This window comes from Epinephelus moara, chromosome 16, assembly GCF_006386435.1.
Source record: "Epinephelus moara isolate mb chromosome 16, YSFRI_EMoa_1.0, whole genome shotgun sequence".
NCBI classification, from domain to species: domain Eukaryota; kingdom Metazoa; phylum Chordata; class Actinopteri; order Perciformes; family Serranidae; genus Epinephelus; species Epinephelus moara.
Genome location: NC_065521.1, coordinates 17,161,015 through 17,179,416, shown reverse-complemented (window position 1 = coordinate 17,179,416; position 18,402 = coordinate 17,161,015). Strand labels below are relative to the sequence as shown.

Here is an 18,402-nt window from a genome sequence, read left to right as displayed (position 1 = left end):
ACACTCTCGGTTTGCCGCGGTGCAGAATGCTAAGGATCTTGTGGTATTTATAGCCAACATTTGGGAGAGCAGCTGAGTTTGTTTGCCTGTGTTGATGATGATTCCTCGCACCGGGCTGCGGTCATGTTTCAGGGTCATGCTCGTGTTCTGTCGACCCAGGTGGTCTTGTAGTCCGTGGGCCGGAGGTGAGGCCGTGTTTCAGTTTGTTGCTGGCAGAGGGCTATTTGGCAGCTGGCACTGACTCACTCAGACCTCATTTATACAGCTCTCGTTTATGCAGAGGTACTTAGTGCCTTGTATAATTTTTTTCTTCTCAAAAATATAGGATTCAAGATTTCTGAGAAGTATTTATTGACTGTTTTAGTAGCCTGTAAGAGCATCCTGATAACGTGAGCTCAACATTCTGGTCGCTCTCTGTATCAGTCTCTCCAAACACTTTCCAGAAATTAAAATCCATTCGGGGCCAATCTGGGATCCGCACCGAAGTTGACAATGTAAGCAGCCAGTCAGTTAAAGTTGATGACTATAAATGCAGGCCGCAATGTACAGATCAGTAACGGCGGCTCATGAAGCAATAAGCACTAACTCTGATGTTAGTAGAGTAAACACAACAATAACCAAAGTTATTGCAGAAATAAAGTCAATAACAACAATTAAACAAGAACAAGAGTATGGATTTGTGGAGTTTCTCAGAGGAAAAGATGTTTTTCACCATTCTTTGGACTGGATTTGGCAAAAACTTCATTCATCAACTGGCTCCATTGGGGATGAAGAAAATGTTTCTCAATGTTTTGTTACGCTGATTGGCTGAAGGAGTCTGTCTGTCAAGTGATATATAGATTTCAGCTATATAAACATTCATGTTGTGTTGAAGCATGAATAGTTATCTCTGAAATTACAATGCATTTCTGTTCATGCAGGTGTTTGCCTTATGATAATCACACTCTAGGTTACAGCTCAACCCCTTACTGCTACCTGAGCGATTACTGGGGGGAAAGAACCTCACGTCAATTTGCTGCTTCACATTCAGTAGCTGTAAATGAGTTCAAACTACATATTTGGCATAGTTATGCCAGTGTGGGGGCTTTTTATTCCAATTTTTGGTAAATCTAAATGGAAACCAAAGTCTTACATTTGAAGGCTGCCAGATCATTTGGAACACTGAGATTATAGTTAACGGATTCACAAGATGAGGAGGTGTAATTGCACCTCTGTGTGTGTAATATGAAAGAGCAAATCATTCAGTTAATGTTGATACCTGATCTCAAATTTAAACATAACGGTGCATGCTGATTTTATGCTCTATGCCTTCTAATTTGTGCTATTAGAATTTTGTAGCAGTGACCTCGATGTCAAGTGGGGGTCAGGTTAGTACGTGTTAACAAAGATAAATTATAACTTTGTGAAGATTATATATTTTTGTTGAAAGTGCCAGAGAGGTCATTTTTAGGCCTACCAATAGTAGCGAAAGGACGTTGAAGTATTTGCTGTGATCATTTGATTAGTACAAAAAAAATGGCGATCATAGTTGTTATGGTGACGACACACAGGACTGTAAATTGTATCACATTTATTAGTTTGTGAATGCCATTTTGGCCCCATTTTTTTAATTTAACAGTGAAAAACAACCACACACCAACCCAAGTTTCTCTCTTTCACCAAACTAAAATTAATGGTAGCTTAGTTGTCTTGTTAACAAAGACACTTTATTCAAACTTGGCAGAAACAACAAACTGAAACTCAAGAAAAACATCTTGGTTAGTCTTATGAGTCATCTAATTAGTCCATTGTTCCAAAAAACTAAATATCTGGTTTGGTCGGGGAAAAAAACTTAATTAACCAATTTAAATGTGAAAATCTGCTGATATATGCACGCTGTTTATTCCAGCTGTCTCTCAGCTCCACTCAGCAGCAGCTCTCACTCCTTCAGGGGCAGCTTAAGTATATTGTGTTTCAACAAACTTGCAGTTATTGTCAACAAAATTAACCGAGAGTTACGGTAATATTTTTAAAGGAAATGGACTGTTTATTTTAAAAAAGTACTACTTAACTGTTTATTTGATCATTACTGCTCAGCCTAACCTCAGTGAGTTCACAACTTGCTACAAGTCGATTTGTTTATATGGAAATTCATACGAAAGCTCGCCTGCTGCAACAGTTGCAATGGCAGTGGTACACATAAAATGGCCACTGCTCTGACCATCCTGCTACAATGATTTGATTGTGAGTGTTTGTGCTACTCTCATTCTATTTCCGTGGTGCGTACTTAATTTCATCAAGAGGTACCTTGAAGAATGACAGCACAGCAAAGACCTAATTACTGTTAATAAGATAAACATTTATGCCATCCGAATACTTACAAAAATCCTATAACAAGAAAGATTGACACATACGCCCTGTTACAAAGAAAGAGAGAGCATACATATTCATACATACAGATACACCATATATAAATTAACGATTGACATATTTCTTGTTAGGCCAGAACTGGAGCTGAATGATTAATATGGAAATTGAAATTTGAAAAAGTGTCATTTGCAAAACTCACATAATGAACAGTGTCTTAACAAGCTGTAGCAAGTGACAGTTGATTTCATCTGCTATAATGGTGACTGTCAGCTGCAAATTTACTGGGCTGTAGTTAATTAACATTAAATCTGTGAGTTGGCGAGATCTAAAAACACTGGTTTGATTCGGTTAGTATGCATGCCAGTGTCATTGAGGGAAAAAACTTTGATGTGTGAAGAATAATTAGGGGAGGGCTGTGTCTCTCTGTTCATAAAAGACCTAAGGATGATTTATGATTCACTTCTTACAAAACATCTTTTTTAACATTTCATTTAGGCCACAATTATAGAAAATAATTACAATTTAAATCACAGTATTGTTCAGAGATATCTGATATTGCCCTCAAAGTGTTAAGCTCTAGTCAACACACTGGTATAAGCAGGTACTGACAGATTACCATTTCAGGTACATATCACTAATGTTTAATTTTCGAAAACCTGCAGATACACAGTATATGTTTAAATGGTTGGTTGCCATGTTTCTATCATCTGTGTTTGCTCCATTTGTTTTTATTTCCTTTGCTATGTCTTGATATTCATTACAGATTTATTTCAGTTCCTCACATATTTCTTGTGGCATTTCGCTCAGTCCTGCACATCCTCACCTTTCATTTTCTCGCCTCATGCTCACACACAATTGTCGCTCACCCTTACTCGCATCCAACCATCATTGTTCACACTCTGACTTGGTGCTACCCCTTTCTCATGCATCTCTAATATTTTCCTCTTTGTGTGCTTGACCCTTCCACCTTTTATTCTCGATATTTCATTCTGTAATCTCTCCATCTTTTTCACTGGATCTCCTTCTTGATCCTCCTCCCTTTCACACACCACACCTGCCTCTCACTTGTCTTTCTTTAAGGCACATGATGAGCTTGACTCCATGTCACCTTCTTCTCTCACTCTCACATCCACGCTGTCCATCCAGGAAGCGGCCAAATGGTCATTCATGAAGATCTTTGTCAAACACACATTAAAACACACCTCACACAGAGAGGAAAGAAGCGAGGGTAACAAAAACATTACATGCAGACGCATATAATACCTTGGACTCTTCTACACACACACATGCGGGTCACATGAAGCCAGAATGTGAACAGATGATCTGCTTGGCTGTCAGGGCAAACAGGCTGAGTTCAGAACATTGGCAGCCACAGCAATGCCACTACTAATTGCCTCTGTGTATTCTCTTGGTGTGTGCGTGTGTGTGCGTGAGAGAAAGAGAGATCCTCACACGCAGAGTGAGTGTGGTGTCTTTCACACCCTCTGTGTGCAGGACATGGTGACTCAATGTTAGATCACATGCATGCGTGTGTGTGTGTAGAATGTGATATGGCTTTGGAATACTTATGAGGACTGACTTGTTACAGCCCACTGGTCTTGACATTTTAGGACATTTTAGGACATTTTGACCAATCCTAACAGCCAGAACAGCTCATTTTAGGGTTACTCCTACACCTAGCATTGTAAGCGAGCAAACTGTGGAGTGGCCAACAGTTTCTCATGAAGATATCCACCCTGAAATCATGTGCAAGTCAGACCACTCAAAAATCAGTGACATTTAACATGTACCATTACTTTTGAAGTGAACCCAAAAACTGTTTTGTCAGTGTTTAAACATTCAAAAGAGAGTATGGAAAGGTGGCTGTAAAATGTTACTGAAGGTGAACAACAGCAGCTGTTCAGCTTGGATTTAATTAGTTAAAATGGATTCCAATAAAGCCCAACAATACTAGATATTATAAGTCTTGTAATCCCACAGGCGATGGGCCAGATGTTGGGCATGACACAGGAATAGAAAATACTAAACTAAACGACAGGATTTGAAGCAGATTCTGAGAGTTTAAATATTCAACAGATATTTTCTTTTTAACATAAATACATAGCATAAACAAACATTCTTGATATGTTGACGAAAACCTGCCGGAGGGTCTGTCATTACAAGCTCAAGCTGTGCAGCCAGACATTACTCATACCCACACAGCCTTTATTTTTTAATTCTAGTGAATATCCCATGTTTCCAAGCAGACCAAATTTTCGGGGTGATTTTGGGGGGAATGTGCATAAAATGATTCCCAAGATATCTAGAATATTTCCATTTGATGGAATGGTGCAGTCATCAAAAACATGCAGTCTGCTGTTTGAATATTTCACTCAAAGTAAACATCATATATCTTCAATGGAGATTTGGAAAAAGCTGATACAGAATATATACGACGCTGTCAGACAGTGTGGGATGAGATGAATTTTCCAAACTTAGAGCTGCTTAAAGGAATGCTTCACCCCCAAAATGACCATTTCTATATCAATTACACATCCCATGTTACATTGAATTCATGAAGAGAACTTTGTTTTTTTTGTGTGCCTCTATGGTGAACAAAGAATCCATAAACAGAGACATTTCTTGATTAATTGAAGTAAAGAAGGACAGTGTTTAACAGCGGCAAAACTATATCAAACTCAACTGCAGTATAATCCAAGTTTCATTTATCCAGTTGTATGCTCAGTTCTTCACAAACACTCGCATTTTGGCTAAACATTATTATTTAAAACACTATCACAAAAACGGTCTCAGGCACGAACAAGTAGAGTACTTGTACAACTCTGTGGTATGCATGAGCAAAGTCCGAACCCATGTGCGCTACTTGAATGTGTGTGTTTTAAACAGTAACGTTTCAGCAAAAATGCATATGTTTGGGAAGTGCTGAGCATACAACTGGATAAATGAGACGTGGGCCACTCTGTACGAGTTGTATGAGAGTTGGTAAACAGGTGTTTTCATAAAGTTTTCCTGCTGTTAAACACAGCTGCCTATGACAAGAAATGACTAGAAATGTTCTCAGTTTTTGGATTCTTCATTCATTCTTGAGGCATGCAATAAACCTGTTTTCTTCACAAATTCAACATAACACAAGGTGAGTAATTGATCAAATGATTATTTTGTGGGTCTATTCCTTTAAAGGAGGACCATGCCCATTTTCAAAATTTATAAACCTTATTTTCATGGTCTAAGAGAGTCACAAAAGTATTCGTGAGCATGAACAACTCTCTTGCAAATACAAAAACAAGAGTGCTAAAACTCATATTTGTTAGGTCGTCAAGTATAAAGTGTGGAGCTGCTGGGGGAAGATGTTACTGATGACACTGAGAGCACCCAGGGGACTCTTCTGAGTATATGGGTACATTTTCTGTGTCACTGCAGTAGAATAAAGCTCATTTGGGTATAAAAAAGCAAACAAACACTGTGGGTCCACAAATCAGTCACCCATATGGAGCACCTCCAGACTCAAATCTTTTTTTAAAAGATTATTTTTGGGGCATTTTTGTTGCCTTTATAGATAGGACAGCTATGGTGAAAGAGGGGTGGATGACATGCATTAAAGGACCATGGGTCAGAAACTAACCTGAGCCACTGCAAAGGTCCCAGCCTATATGAGGCGCACACTCTACCAGGTGAGCTCGAGGTTGCCTCAGCCTTGATTCTTGAAGAAATCACAAGTTTAAGACTTACTTCTCTGGTTTCTGGCTTTGAGAGAGAGTAGCTCATGTTCACAAATATTGATTTAACTTTCCTAGGCCATGGAAAAAAACTGTGATTCTTAATTTAGGTCGTGCTCCCTTTTAAAAGAAAATTAATAAGGGGAAACTGGGCTTTGTATGTAGATGTAAAATAGGATATTATAGATTGGTGATAGGTTGCCTGTATCCATTTTCACAGGTACCTACAATGCAGGATTACTATTGTTGCTATGGATACAACTGTTACTAATGCATCCTTGCCATTAAACAACATATTTGTGTTACATAAGCTGGAAACAGGTCATAAACAGTATCTGTCTCTGGTGTTTCTCAAGCTCGGAGTTACAGTGCAGTCACACTCTGAATGTTTCCATATGCTCCATACATTTAGTGTTTCATCATGACATGTGTCACAGTAGCACATCGTGTCTACACAGTCTGATTGCCTCCTTTTTTGTTTGATATGGAAGAAGAGGTTTGGGGTGAATGGGAATGTCTGTTTGATCCATTTCAAGGCTCAAGGGAATTAATGTAAATCAATGTAATGTCCTCACAGGCATAGCAGAGTCAGGGAGCGTATACTGTATGTGTGTCCAACAGATCACTGGGTGAAGGAACATCTTCTTTTTTACTGCTCAATATAGTTCAATGCTGTATCTTTATTGTCTCCCAGAGAGCCACTTGTTTCGACCACAGCAGATTCAATAGCACTCGCAAACTGTTAGATGAGACCAAATGAAAGAAAGATTCAAGATACAGAGAAATATTAGCCCCAAGTAGTCAAATGATACTGTTCTCAACATTGTAGCTTTGTTTGTGTTACTTAAGATACTCCAATTAGCCCAAATTTAAAATACTCAAATCAATGTTCTATTGCTGATTGATTTAACATCTGACACAGTGCAAACCTGCCCATATTTCCGTGTAAAGAAAATTAAGTACTTTACTGTAAGCAGTGTGTTTTATATTGTTAGTTTTCACAATCACATGGTGCCTAAATTATTGGCTGCAACAGAAAAAGACCGCCCTGTTCTTCCAAGATAGATGCCTCAGATCAGGCCTGTTTGGTGAAATTAAATTCTGGTTACATTGGTGAAACATTTCCCAATGGATAGGAACAAATATTGGGAATTTTATCTAATTAGTACTTAACCAAAGTATTGCAGCCTTTACTATTCAAATTATTAACCTATCACTCCCATTTGGGATAAAATCCTGCAGCTATGAATAGGAAGTAGGAAAGTCTAGGGAACATTTGGTTAGCCATGTTCATCAGTTCAGATAAGACATTCCCATGATTTAAAGGTCAAATTAAGTTTCTTTCAAAAGCTGTCTGGGCTCACACTTGGGGACAAAGTGAAGAGCTCAGATTCCCTGAAGGAACTCTGAGCAGAACTGCTGCTCTTTTGCGTAGAGAGTTGATAGATGTGGTAAAGGCATCTGATCAGGATTCCTCCCAGATGCTTCCCTGTGGACATCCATCTGGGAGGAAAACTCAGAGCAGACTCATGCCAGAGGTGTAATATATCCTGTCGAGCCAGGGAAAGCCACAGGATCCCCCAGGAGGATCTGGAGTTGGCCAGGGAAAGGACGAATAAGCTGCTCGACTTACTTTGTCACTTCTGCTAATCGAAACCAGATTAACAGCAGAAAACTGTTAAGATTAGAGGAATTCCAGTTGAATTTCTTGTTTAAATGTACTTGTGATTCTGGTCATTATATGTCAAATTTGCAGCAAGCATTCGATCACAAGTACACATCCTGCTTTGTGAAGCCATGACATGTAAGTGATAATATTTGACAAGGTGTCTGAATGAACCAAAGTTGGATCATGGTATCCAAAAAAGTCCTGACTAATGAACACCAAAGAATTCTGGATTGAAATAACATTTACAGTGTTTTTACAAAGACATTCAACTATTGAAAGGAGGTGGAATTACATGAGCTATAATGATGCACAGGTACATTCAGTACACCTAGTACAAGTCACCACGCCTCTGCTCTGAGTTTCTCTTTTTAACAGTTTACTTTCACTCATTCATTCCAGTTTGTTGCTTTCCAATCCAATTGCTATTATTTCTTTCTGTGTTAAGCTACCATCAATGAAACTCAACACCTCCTGCACAGACCTTTTACTGTACAAGCCTTCCAGCAGTTCAGAGGCTATAATACCTCTCTTTCTAGGAAGGCTTTTTATATGAAATGCCAAAAAAAAAAAGAAGGGCAAAGACAAATTTGTGATTGAGAACAGTGTTTACAATAATAAGAGAAACTCAAAGCATGAGGTACAGGGTTCCTGCAGATACTTAAAAAGTCTTCAGGGGCATTGTATTCATTAATCTAAAAATAGGGCCTTAAATGGTATTAAAATGTCTTAAATCAATATTTCCAAAGCCTTACAAATGCTAAGATATGGTAAGTAGGATTTAATTAATTGCTTTTTTCTGACACTGTTAACATCTTTTTTTTCTTAGATAATTAACAGAATTCCTCCCACATTAACATCATACGGATAGGATAGAGGAACCAACAACAGTCATATTTTGTTTTTCACCAGGATGCTCAGAGCAGAGGATCCACCGTCTGCTAGTTAGCTGTCACTGTACCCTGGGCATGGCATGGCATGAGGTTGTGCAAATTCAATGAAAACTGTCCATTTAACCTAGATTTTGGTGCCTGGGTGCTATCAGTACAAGGCAATGCATATGAGGCTCAGTGTATCTTATGCAAAATGTTTTCCAAACTCTGCAAGATGGGAATCAAAGCAGAGGAATTCCACATGCAGAGTGAGGAACACAAAATCACCAAGAAAACCCATCAACAAATGCCAAGTATTTCCAAGTTCTGTTCTACCCTTATCTCTGCTATGCGATGAAAAAGTGATGTTTTATGTTCCATTAAACATTTGGTCAAAATTTTCTGTAACCCTACATAATTGATGACAGGCCTTTTGTTTTGTCTTCCCTATGGCTTAATGTAAAATAATCCAAAATTTTATTCTGAGTGATATTAAAAAATCTTAAAATGTAATCTCTAGGACCCCTGGATATAAGTAATGATGTGAAAATATCCATTACATTGATTTTATTTAGACTGTAGGTAAATGAAGAGGAAGTGTTGAGTTTATATTAACAGCGAACACCATTAATAGCTAATTAAAATGGCAGCAGATCTGAAAACAGGAAGCCTACTTCATAAATTATGAAAAAGTATGCTCATAGAACAGGGAAAATTCTAAATAAATGCTGTCTCTAATCTAAGCCTATTTGCAAACTCAACAAGTCCTCCCAAATTAAAATACTGTTTGCCCAGGCCTCCTAGAACAACAGAAACAATCTGACAACCTAACAGCAGGACATCATTTGTCTGTGCTGTAGAAACTATTACAAATCACTGTTGGAAAAAATAAATGTGTTTAATGATGTGACAACGCTATGATTAAAACTGTTACGTTAATGGTAAGGGGCTCTGGTTGTCATGGTTACAATAATAAATTTGTGGTTAACAATCATGGTAATGCCTTTAAAAACAATGTTGAATGACTGTTTGAAAAGGGAAATGAACAGTGGTTTCTTACATTTAAGTCTGATGTATTATCGATGCAGCCATCCACCCTAACCCCATGGACATGGACCTTTCTCTCTATAATAACGTCACCTTATGTCCTTGTTGGCTCCTTTCATATGTGTCCTGTAATGTACATGTCGTGGCTGTAATATTGCACACTGAGTTTGAACAACTGTAAAGTCTGGGCTAAGCAAAATCATGTATTTCTTTCTAAACACATCATACGTGTTGGAAATACTTGTGTAAAACGTGAAAAGACTGGGAACTGTTTAGTACTGCATCATATTGCATTATCGTTAGGACTCGTAGCATCAGTGTTGTTTCGTTCACCCCCCTGTCTAAGTATTGAGTTTGCTATGTTCCATGAACTCTTTTGGCTAATAAATACATGAATAAATAAACCTGTTAAATGCAACAATGACATTAACACCAGCAACATAGCTGTCACTAATGTACCTTTAAGTCTTTGAGTCTGAATCGGCGACCCAACCTGCCGGCTGGTACTGCTCACCGCTGTGGGTGTGTGCTTGATGCTAACATTAATTGCTATTAGCTGCTAAGCAAGAGACACAGTGGGTCTCTGTTTTTTTGGTCTTGGGGAGTGTGTGCTGTGCTACTGTAGACTGTGTGTGCTGCTGGGTTAGCTGCGTTTGAGAATCTGTTGCTGTGGAGCGGCAGTCATTCTTTTGCTCAGTGTGTGTGCTGTGCTACTATAGAGTTTTTTTGCTACTGAGTTAGCTGCTAACAAGAGTCTGTCACTGCGCGTCAGATCGTTCTGCAGCTCTGAGGGGCATGTATGCTTTGTTTTACTGAGTTAGGCCCCAGTTACACAGAAAGCTTTTTGCAGGTTGTAAAATACGAAACCAGGCAACCACCCCATCACCTCTCACCACTCAAGGAGTTCACAGTGCTCCAGCAAAAACGGCAGGCGCTTCGAGCGCAGAAACACAAGGAGCTTGGCAGCGCAAAAACAACAAGCAAAAAGCTTAATTCTAATTAAAAACAATTACAAAAAGCTGCCTTCAGCTGCTAAAATGCTTTCTGTGTAACTGGGGCATCAGCTGCTAACAACAGTAAGTCAGACAGCCTGTTGCAGTGGTTCATTCTACATTTCAGCTTCAGCGGACACGCCCCCCGGTGACTCAAAGCAGAGGATACTGTTTGTATTTTCCGCAATTTTGAAACCCAATTTTATATCCTTGGCAATTTTTTTTAATTACTCAAATTTGGATAGGTGGTTAATAACACATTTTTCTGTGGTGTGACAAACTCATAACACATATTATTTTTGCTTTGGCCACACTTTACCTTGTGTTTTTGTAGAGTGCAAATGAGTGGCTATGCTGCTCAGCTGTTTTTGGATCATATTTTACTCCACATAAAAATAAAAATAATTACTCCATTGTTGGTAGTGATTGATATATCTGATTACCTCCTTTGTATTACCCTTAAGACAACCATAAGGACCAACAGCACCCTTCACATTATTAGCTACATTCTCTTTTGTTTTCAGTCAAAGTCTTCAGAAGCAAGAAGGGAGCAGACAAACAGTTTACAATTCGACCTGCTGGGGGATGACAGTGCTGAAGGATCGTGGGTGGAGAAGCGGGTGGAGTGAGAGGGGCTTATAAGTGCCATAGTAGTGTAATAGTCTGTTGTTGTCATCTGAGACAGCACATGTGTCTCTCTGGCGTAAAGTATATTCCTGAGCCCTGTTATTCATAATCATAATAATAACAGCGAATCATTTGCATTGTTTCTCTGCAGCTCTCACTGTCTCAGCTGGCAGCTACTTCACGCTACCCAACCATCAGCCACTCCAGCTCGGCGTTGCCGTGGCAACAGTCGTTTCCTTCTCTGCTCCATCCTTCCCCGTTGGCATCGGCCCACCAGCTGTCACATGTCGTAAGATTTCCACCCCCGTACGCTCACACACACACACTCACATGCACACACACAGACAGCCTTGTACTCACACACATTCAAAAGGGAGGCGTAGGTGCGTTTACACACAAGTCTCAAACACAGCAACATTTAAACACACAACATAACCTGTATGAATCCCCAAGGACATGCAGACAGTCACTCACTAGAGTTCGAAGACACACACCTTTAGAGCACACAAGGATACAGGTGAATAACACTGAATGCAAACAGAACTTTTGTTTGTTTACATGAAAACTCCACAGGGCACATTCAATATGGTAAATTTTTGCTTTATATCTAAATTACATCTTACCTATTTTGTGTTTGCCATGCTTCATATTATCATTATGTGACCATCCATCCATACATTTTCTGCTGCATATGTGTAATGGTGGTAGTGAGCTTTACAAGTAGCCCAGATGTCCTTCTCCCAAGATATCTCCTGTGGTATCCCAAGATGTTTCCAGATCAAATGGCAGTGATGATGCGAGGTATGCATCCTGCGTCCCTGACACATTAAAATTTGAAAAGACACAGTAAACTCACTGATGATGCATCTAGGAGACAAACGCTATTATTTCCCCCAATAATGCCAAAGTCTGAACAACAAATGAGTGTTGAAATCATAAAGGCAGTGAGATCACTTCAGTTTACTTATTTTGAAAATCTTTGTCATGTCACAGAAACCACAGAGAGTGAAACTTTTGGGTGTCATTATCATGCTGTCGGTGATGTGTCCCTGTTTCTGCTGCGGTGACCCGCGCAGATCTGACACATGGCTGCCCGCCCGCTTGCCCTCATCCCCAGCACTTTGAAGCTCTGTGCACCACTGCTGCCTGGCTTAAAAGGCGGCGATGTCTGAGCGGTTACACGGCATGAAGGTCAGGCACTGCTGGTAGACGATAACCATATATTTTTTGGTTCATAAAATGCACCCACATTCACAAATATGTTGGGTATTACTGCAGACATTGCTGTGACCTTACTACATGTCACATGTCAACATCTGTGACAGCAGATGCTGTGTTCGCTCTTGTCGATGATGACCCGATGATGCTTTTTGGAGCAGCGGATGCACCGTATTTTTTCCCCTGATAATGCCATATGGTAATAATGTGATCGTACAACTGATTGATACTGTGTTGACCCATGTCATGTTGATGATTTACCATTCATGGGGCGCGATCCTGTTCTGTCCAAAGTGTCAATGAATAAAAGGAAAACGTTAAAATTCTTCTCAGAAAGAGAGAATGAGCATATTCCTCAAAATGTTGAACTCCTGAATTTATCCAGTAGTTTATTTCGATTTTGTATGGATTATCCCATAATATCACAGTCATATATCAGATTTGCTTTACACTTGGTGGATGATTTTTAATGCAATCTACACTCAAGATGTGACATTTTCGTTTTGTACATAGACTAGGAGTAAAGATAAATATAGTCTAATATAGTATAATATAGGGTTTGTAAAGTGTCCAGATTTAGGCTTTTATTTGTTTAATTTCAGGCATATTTTCAACAAACACAATTATAGACATAAATAGAACCATATAACATCAAACACCAGTTTAACACAAATTTTATTGGGGATCCACTCAAATGACCATCTGTGGGTCCCTCAGACAACATTAAAACCCCATCAACATTACTGAAATGGGATATATAATCAATAGGTTCAGAGTCTAGAACAGGGGTAGGCAACCTGTGGCTCCGGAGCCACATGTGGCTCTTTAGCCACTGTCCAGTGGCTCCTTGAGCCTTTGAGAAAAGAAGTCTATGGAAATTCATTCTATGAATCCAAATGTTGCTGAACCTCGATAGCAGTGGCTGGTTAGCTATGGATGCCAAATCCAAGAAAGTAAATTGAATAANCTGCAAAATGTAAGTACCAAATAATCATAAATAGTGCCCTGCACAGTGTCCACCTTGTGGTAAAACATATTAACAAATGTTAATTTAAACACAATAGGCTATGTTACCTTGATTATAAGGCTCAAACATGTTTTGCAGCTCCACACAGATTTTTTAAAAGTCAATTTTGGTCAAAAATGGCTCTATTAATGGCAAAGGTTGCAGACCCCTGGTCTAGAATCCCTTCATCCATATGTGTGTTAATCACTTGCTCGAACCACCTCAGCTGACACCTTTCAGTGTGAAGCAGCAATGTTTTTACTGTTGACTTGTTCCAGTTGCTTGTAACTGCAGTCAATTCTTTTGGTCATTAATCAAAGCTCATGACCGTACCATACCATGCTCCCTCTCTACAGTCTGGTCCCCAACTGGAGCAGACTCTCTGGAAGTCAGCAGAAAGTATGCTTGAGGCCCTTGCGGACATGATGAATTATGCATCAGGACAGCCCTCGGCACTTTGGACTTCACAAGTCAATGAGTCTGCAAGTGTGGGGATGTCTGGACATTTGGATTCAGCCTCTAACTACAGTTTGTAGGGATCTAGTTGTAGTTACAGTGACTGTAATTCAGTTATCTGGTCGTTAAACAAACGTGGAACACATCATGTGTATACAGTAAATCATTGTCTCGTTTCTTCATTCCACTTTCTTTATTAAGTTTTCTTCAGTCCCATTTGTTATCACAGTGGATTGTGGGGCTTTTGCAGAGCTGTTCTGGCCTGTCCACCTGCTTTTACGCCTCAGCACAGCTAAGAAGGACTTTGCTCATATTCTAACTAGACAGCACTAGCTTTAATGGGTTTTCTCCCATATTTCATGCTCGAAATCCATATAGCCTAAGCTATGAATCATATTGCAGGAATAATCCAGGAACTGTGGATCAGGCTTACTGGAGATAACAATATAATCAGACGCACAATATGGCTGAAAGAAGGTACAATTCAATTTGGTTTTGAAAGACTGACTAGGTTGTGCTGCGGTAGAACTGTCAGAACAACTTATCTGTTTCTTACTGTATATACAGTATTAGGGGTGTAACGGTACGCAGAAGTCACACTTTGGTTCCTACCCCAGTTTAAGAGTCACAGCGAAAATAAACAAAATGCATAAAGATACGTTTCTTTTCATTTTATTTGAACAAACATAAATGCAAGTCTCAAAGAAATAAAATCCTCTTTCTGGGGATGAAGTAGCATTTCCCCACTGGAATTCTTGGTAAACCATTTTCATTATAAAAATAAGGAACGTATTAAACACTTGTTTATTGCAAGCGCAGGATACAGACTGGATGGTGATAAAAAGGTTTATTGCCCCAAAGGATGGTAATGGGGAGTGGTGGTAAGGGACGGGAGTCCAGGGTCTGTGGGGAGGAATGGAGGCGGCTCAAATGAGACTGGTGTGGGCAGACGGGGAAGGGAAGCGAAGTGAGCAGGTGAAGCTGGCAGGCAGGTGAGTGATGATCCTGGAGCAAAGGAGAACACAGGTTAAGAGGGCACGAAAAAACACAAGGAAACAAAAACACAAATAAGGAACTAAGCCAGCCATGAGGTGTATGTACCACAAAGGTTGAACAACAATCTGGCGGTGAGTGGTCGGAGAGGCAGGGAAGAAATACGGCATGCGGATGAGCTGATGAGAGACAGGTGAGTATGATGGACCGAGCCTGGTAAAATAGAAACACTGTCACTGCAGACTGTAATAAACTTTCTATATAAGTTAAAATCTCTCTCTCCGTTTGTTAGAGGCTCTGTTTTAAAACCAGTGGAAATAGAGCCCTGGAACAAAAACCTGTAACAGCATATAGGCTACTCTTTTTTTACCTGAGACTGTGGACTTCCATGGATACTTTTCTTCTTTAGTGATCTGATTGGTCAGGGGTCGGGATGTTAACAGGTTGTGATCCAGTTCTGTGTTGTGAAGTTAACCTGCTCCGGAGCAGGATAGCTGCTCAGCATAAGTTACCACAATAATTTATCCTGGTAAAAAGAGAACCAGCTTCGTAGTACTGAAAACCCAGAGTTAACCCTGAAGTTACTTTGCTAACTCCAAATCCTGCTCCGTAGTACAGGCCTCAGGGACAAGGAAAGGGGAAGAACAAGGAAACAATACTGACAATTGGTTAGTCATACAACTCCATTTAAAAAAACAAAAACAAAAAACAAACTATTCCTTAAAGGGTCACATTGTGTTTTAAACATTTACTCTTAAATTCAAGTGAAGGTTGCTTGATTAGTGTTGCTTGATTCATACTGCAGCTGATACCGTACAGTGCTTTTCTGGAAATTGAAGAACACTGTCAACATTAATGCCATGGATAAGTATAATACATTGTATCTCCAGTCCCCTGGCTGCCATTAGTTTTCAGTTATAATACTCTAACAGTTTCTAGGACATCTTTTGTGCACATATTGAGTCATTAAATCAGTGTGCTGAATTTATGGTTTTAACCTTCATTTGTCCTTGTCCTTAACCTGAACACACCTGCCTATAAAAAGCACTTTCTCATATGTCATTGTGCCGCGTAGGCTTGATGGCAGCAGGTTCAGGTACAGTAAAAAGCCATTACTTTGAGCCTCTTTAACATGCTAAGGGTTCTACGTCATGCCTTTGCATCCACTAAGGTTATTATACCACAGGCTGTTTGATCAGAGGGGGAACATGGATGGTATATGTTGCAGCATGACTTTGGTCGAGGTTATTACCAGGATGTTTGATGGAAAGCCCAATAATGCACAGCCATGCATGTCCTCTGATAGGCCAACTGAACCATGCACATGTATCAGAGAGCAGGAAAAAAAACACTTGACTGGAAAATGACACCATTAGCACTCCTTAGCTAATTATCTGTGCTAATACCCCTCCAGCTGTGTGTCTGTCAATGACAAGAAGAGGGGATTAATGTTTGCCACTAAACATTTAGAAATGTTGAACTGATCCACAGGCATTAACAGTTCTTTTTTCTTTCGCTAAATAGCCGATTTTGTGAAGGAGAAAGAAAAACTGGATAACAAGCTAAACAAAAGAATATCAGTTATTCAACTGCAGATTAAATGCAAGACTGCCTCAAAGTCAAAACATAAACAATATGTTGTTGGCATTTACACCATCACAATGATGTTGTTATTTCAGTCCTGTTTGCTTTTACCTAAATCAAAATTAGTAAGTGACTATCAATGGCACTTTGGTTTAATTAAAAGTTACCACAGCTGAGCTCATTCTTTTAGCAAGAAGGGAAGCAAATGTTTCACAGAAAATACGACATCTTCACACAATAAAAAAGAAGTTCCGCTTTACTGTATGGGTCCTTGGAAGTTTCCAAAAGGAATGATGTAATTTGGTACTAGTTGTGGAAAACATCCTTGAAACAGAAGCTCCTTTTGACGAAAGCAAATATTCATTAGTGCAACCAAAAGATGTTTGTTATTTTTAAAGGATAAGGCCAGTACTTTTCTTATTATTAACAAATCCCACATAATGAATTGATCCCAAAACCTATTGTCATTGTATCCAGAGCCTGACCTATCTTATTCCTCTGTGCCATACAGTGACGCCCCTAAGAGGGGGGTCAGGGTCCCTCCAATACAATTGCTGCCCCCCCCCCAATGGCCCTCTCTGACGAAAATAATTGGAGGTCAGTAAGAGACTGTGGTGCACCCATTTTTTTAATGAGCCCAAAGGTAGTGATATCTTGTGAAACGAGACAACCTAAGGCATCCATTAGTAGCATATATGTCGACATCAGGTATCAGGAAGGGGGCTGAATAATGCTCCAAAGTAAGGCTACATTTGAACTGGCAGGGTTTCCTTGAACTCTTGAACCCACGAATCTCCCCCGAACTTAAGAAGGCTTTACTCCAAGTTAATGTTTTTTTCCTTACAATCACTGTGCTCCTTTGAATTAAATCTGAGTATTTATCTCTTTAAGGAAAAGGACAACAAATCACCACATGTATATACAGATACATAACACATTAAAACATGATTGTGGGACTCAAAATGTTAACTGTACCATTATTAGTTTATGTGTATCAGATAATTAGTAAAAATATTTGTAAAGAAAAACAAAAAAGAAACCAATATATATCAGTATGCGATTTCTTAACTCTCATATTGACTTAGTTTTAAACTAGCGTATAAACTTTTCAGTGGCCCCATCTGGCCACTACTATGGAAAATGTCTGGGGTGCCACTGATGCCATATTTCTCCATTGTTGTCCAAAAACTATTGAAACACTTTAATGAACCACACGAACATGGGCTCTGTATACTACTTTGAGTCAATCCACATACACAGCCTTGTTGCCATAAATAGTAACTTATACGAGAAATTATCGTGTGTTAAAGGGCTAGTGTGAAGGATTTAGTGGCATCTAGTGGTGAGGTTGCAGAGTTTATTTGTTTATTTATTTTATTTGGATCCCCATTAGCAGCTGCACAGCAGCCGCTAATCTTCCTGGGGTCTGCAGGAAGATTAAACCGACTGAAACATCTGTGTGGCAAGCGTGTGGGAGAACTATGTATGCAGGTGCAAAAACAGGAATGGCCCTATCTGGAGCCAGTGTTTGGTTTGTCTGTTCTTGGGGACTGTAGAAACAACACGGTCGACTCTGTGGATGAGGACTCGCTGTGTATGCAGATATAAATGGTTCATTTTTAAGGTAGTGAAAACGTAGCGATTTATATTTTTAGGTGATTATAAACTCATGAAAACACAGTTATAAACACGATATTCCATTTCCGTGAATATATATTCCTCTAAATTCTACACACTGGGCCTTTAATAATCCACAGATCATCCAATAAATGCACTATTTACTCCTGTTTGAATAATGTTTTCTAAAAACTTAAGTGCCCAGCTGTTTTGGGACATTACTTGCAAACACATGGAGAAGTACTGAGAGATGGATTAA

At 39.4% G+C, this 18,402-nt stretch overlaps 1 protein-coding gene across 1 annotated transcript in view; it reads left to right on the top strand.

Moving 5' to 3' along the window:
• Positions 1 to 18,402, top strand: part of nphp4 (nephronophthisis 4) — a 229,400-nt gene that overhangs the window by 126,230 nt on the left and 84,768 nt on the right. Inside the window, exon 13 of the mRNA XM_050066031.1 lies at positions 11,421 to 11,558. Within this exon, the coding sequence (XP_049921988.1) occupies positions 11,421 to 11,558 (138 nt within the window). The remainder of the gene's footprint in view (positions 1 to 11,420; positions 11,559 to 18,402) is intronic.